Source organism: Echinops telfairi, unplaced genomic scaffold (genome assembly GCF_000313985.2).
Source record: "Echinops telfairi isolate 266 unplaced genomic scaffold, ASM31398v2 ScPeMD7_7409;HRSCAF=8447, whole genome shotgun sequence".
NCBI lineage: Eukaryota > Metazoa > Chordata > Mammalia > Afrosoricida > Tenrecidae > Echinops > Echinops telfairi.
The window spans coordinates 15,931,486-15,933,875 of NW_022111309.1; the positions used below are offsets into that span (position 1 = coordinate 15,931,486).

A 2,390-nucleotide genomic window follows, 5' to 3' on the forward strand; every position below is an offset into this window, starting at 1 on the left:
GATTGGTACTGGACATATGATCATCCTGAATTCGGCATCATTGTATGTGTTTCAAGAGTCTGAAGAGGACTTGATAGATTGGTACTGGACATATGGGCTAATATCGGACTTATGGACTGGATGTGAACTGGGCTGGCATGTTTTCTCAATATTCAATGACTCTTATATATAAAGTTGTTTTCTTATACACATGTGAGTATCTATGAATTTGTTTCTCTAGTCTACCCAGACTAACACAGCCCTTGATAAGATGGAGTGCACAGTGGCTGCAGCCTAGTAATTGTGAGGATGGCTTTGAACTGGGCTGTGGGTCATTCTGTTGGACACAGGGTTGCTATGGGTTGGAACCGGCTCAAAGGCACCTAACAAAATCAATATGCCAGAGCTACACTGCCCACATGCGTACCCTGGCTTCTTCACTTTCTCTATCTGTATAGCCTTGTCTAAGTGACGACAGCTGTCTTGCCTCAGTTACCTCATCTGTTAAACAGGGACAATTAAACAAAACATGGTGAGGATGTCATGACTCCATTGAACTGCCTTCCCCATCATGACTCCATTGAACTGCCTCCCCCAGGGCACGTTAGCCACCACAAGCAGGTGTCCCCCGTGTCTCACAAAGGAGGCTGAGCAATCCACGTTCAGACCACTTTCAAGCTAAAAATGGTAACCTGGGACTGCTGGAAGTTTGTCATTTCTCAGCAATCACTGACAAAAACCCCATGTGGCAGGGGATGGGGGTCATAAACTGTCTGTCATGATGTGCAGGGAAACTGTGGGAGCAGAAATCAGGAGCAGGCTAGCGGAGCACACAGAGGGCAGGTCACGGAACAGGTGGATGTTGGGTCCGGTGCAGCCTGATCCGGGCAGATGGCATTGGCCACCCACTGGTCAAGTTGTCCTGACTCACCGCTTGGTACCCAAGCCCGCCGGTTGGTTATGATAACCGCTGGCTGCTCTGCGCAGGGAGGAGGAGGCTGCTGCTTCAAGTGGCCGAGGCAGGCTCTAAAAGGTAATGCCGACGAAGAGTGAGGGTGGGCTTGCTTGGCTTTTGTCCGTCTCCAACAGTGGTTACACTTCAACCTGGTAAAGGTTCCATGGGGCTGCTCCCTCTTTCTGTGTCTCTACATTGTGCAGGTTGTCTTCATCCAACACTTACTTTATAATTCCAAAACCACCAAGAACTAGCCTCTTGATTTTTGTATAGCAAGAGCAGGTGACATCACTGGGCATCCTGTCCCAAGACCACAGACTGGTCTACCCTCCCCCATCAAGACACCTCACCAACCCAGCCACCTGCTGCAGAAAAGGCACTTGGAGCAAGGCTGGGTACACAGGTGGTGCTGCGTTTGTTGACGTGTAGGGAGTGCCAGGGCTAGTAAAGGCTTGATTCGGTCCCTGGGTTCCTCCTTCAATCAGGATCCCTGAGCAGAGCAAGCAGGAAGAGGGTAAAGAATCCCAGATTCCTGTGCCTAGTTGAAGTAAATTCTTCTGGTTACTGCTGTCAGGAGAAAAGCCAAAGGCATGGCTCCTGGCACCCTCCCAAGTCAAAAGCATTACCTGAGACCAAGTGAGGGGCTCTCCAGCCCCCCAGACCAGGCATGCCAGACTACACATTCCTGAACAGCCAGGAGCTTTCCTCTCCAGACTGGGGCTGAAATCCACCTGATGTCCCAGGGTCGTTTCCCTCCACTGCCCGATGGAAAGTTCCTCTCCTGCATGCCCAAGGTCACCCCATCCCATTGACATGTGAAACGCCCATCTGCAGAGAGGCTGACAAATGCCCTGGCCCTCCCTTCTGGCCCTCATGATGCCAGAGAATCACTACTCTGACCATAGGTAATCTGCAGACCTCCTTCTGAGAGAAGGGGTGCATGGGAGTGAAATCTCTTAACAATAGCTGAACTCCCAAGTCAGATCTGAACTGAAACAAACAAATGAAAAAACCATCTCAGTGAGATCAAAGTAGACCTCTGTGGTCAAAGAACACCACTCTGAGGCAGTCAGGTGGGCTTGGGCAGGGGAGAGCCAGGGGACCACGTGCAGGCTCTGCAGAAATAGGAGAAGCACGCAGCTGCTCTGGGTGACTCACAGGAGCCCCACCAAGCCCTGGCGCTGATGAGGGCACACCACGGACAGCTCCTTCACCTCCATGTCTGGAATGAGGGAAGGCATACATTAAATATTAATTGATATAGCCATAGAAATTCAAAATTAATGTTTGCTCAAATGAATTAGATTTGGGTTTATTTTGTTTTGCTGTTGTTGTTGTTTGTTCTTTTTTGGTACCATCGCCTTCTCAAGCCCTTAGAGCTTTGCGTGGGCCAATAGAAAAATAGGAGGGCAACATCCAAAGATCTAGAATGTAGAGGATCCAGGGAAAGCGTCCA

At 49.9% G+C, this 2,390-nt stretch overlaps 1 protein-coding gene across 1 annotated transcript in view; it reads right to left on the reverse strand.

The window, feature by feature from the left end:
• The window catches only part of LOC101663738 (NT-3 growth factor receptor), an 89,356-nt gene extending 87,202 nt beyond the window's left edge, over window positions 1-2,154 (reverse strand). The window contains exon 1 of the mRNA XM_004709895.1: window positions 2,093-2,154. Coding sequence (XP_004709952.1) covers window positions 2,093-2,154 — 62 coding nt within the window. The remainder of the gene's footprint in view (window positions 1-2,092) is intronic.
• Between the last annotated feature and the right edge of the window lie 236 nt (window positions 2,155-2,390).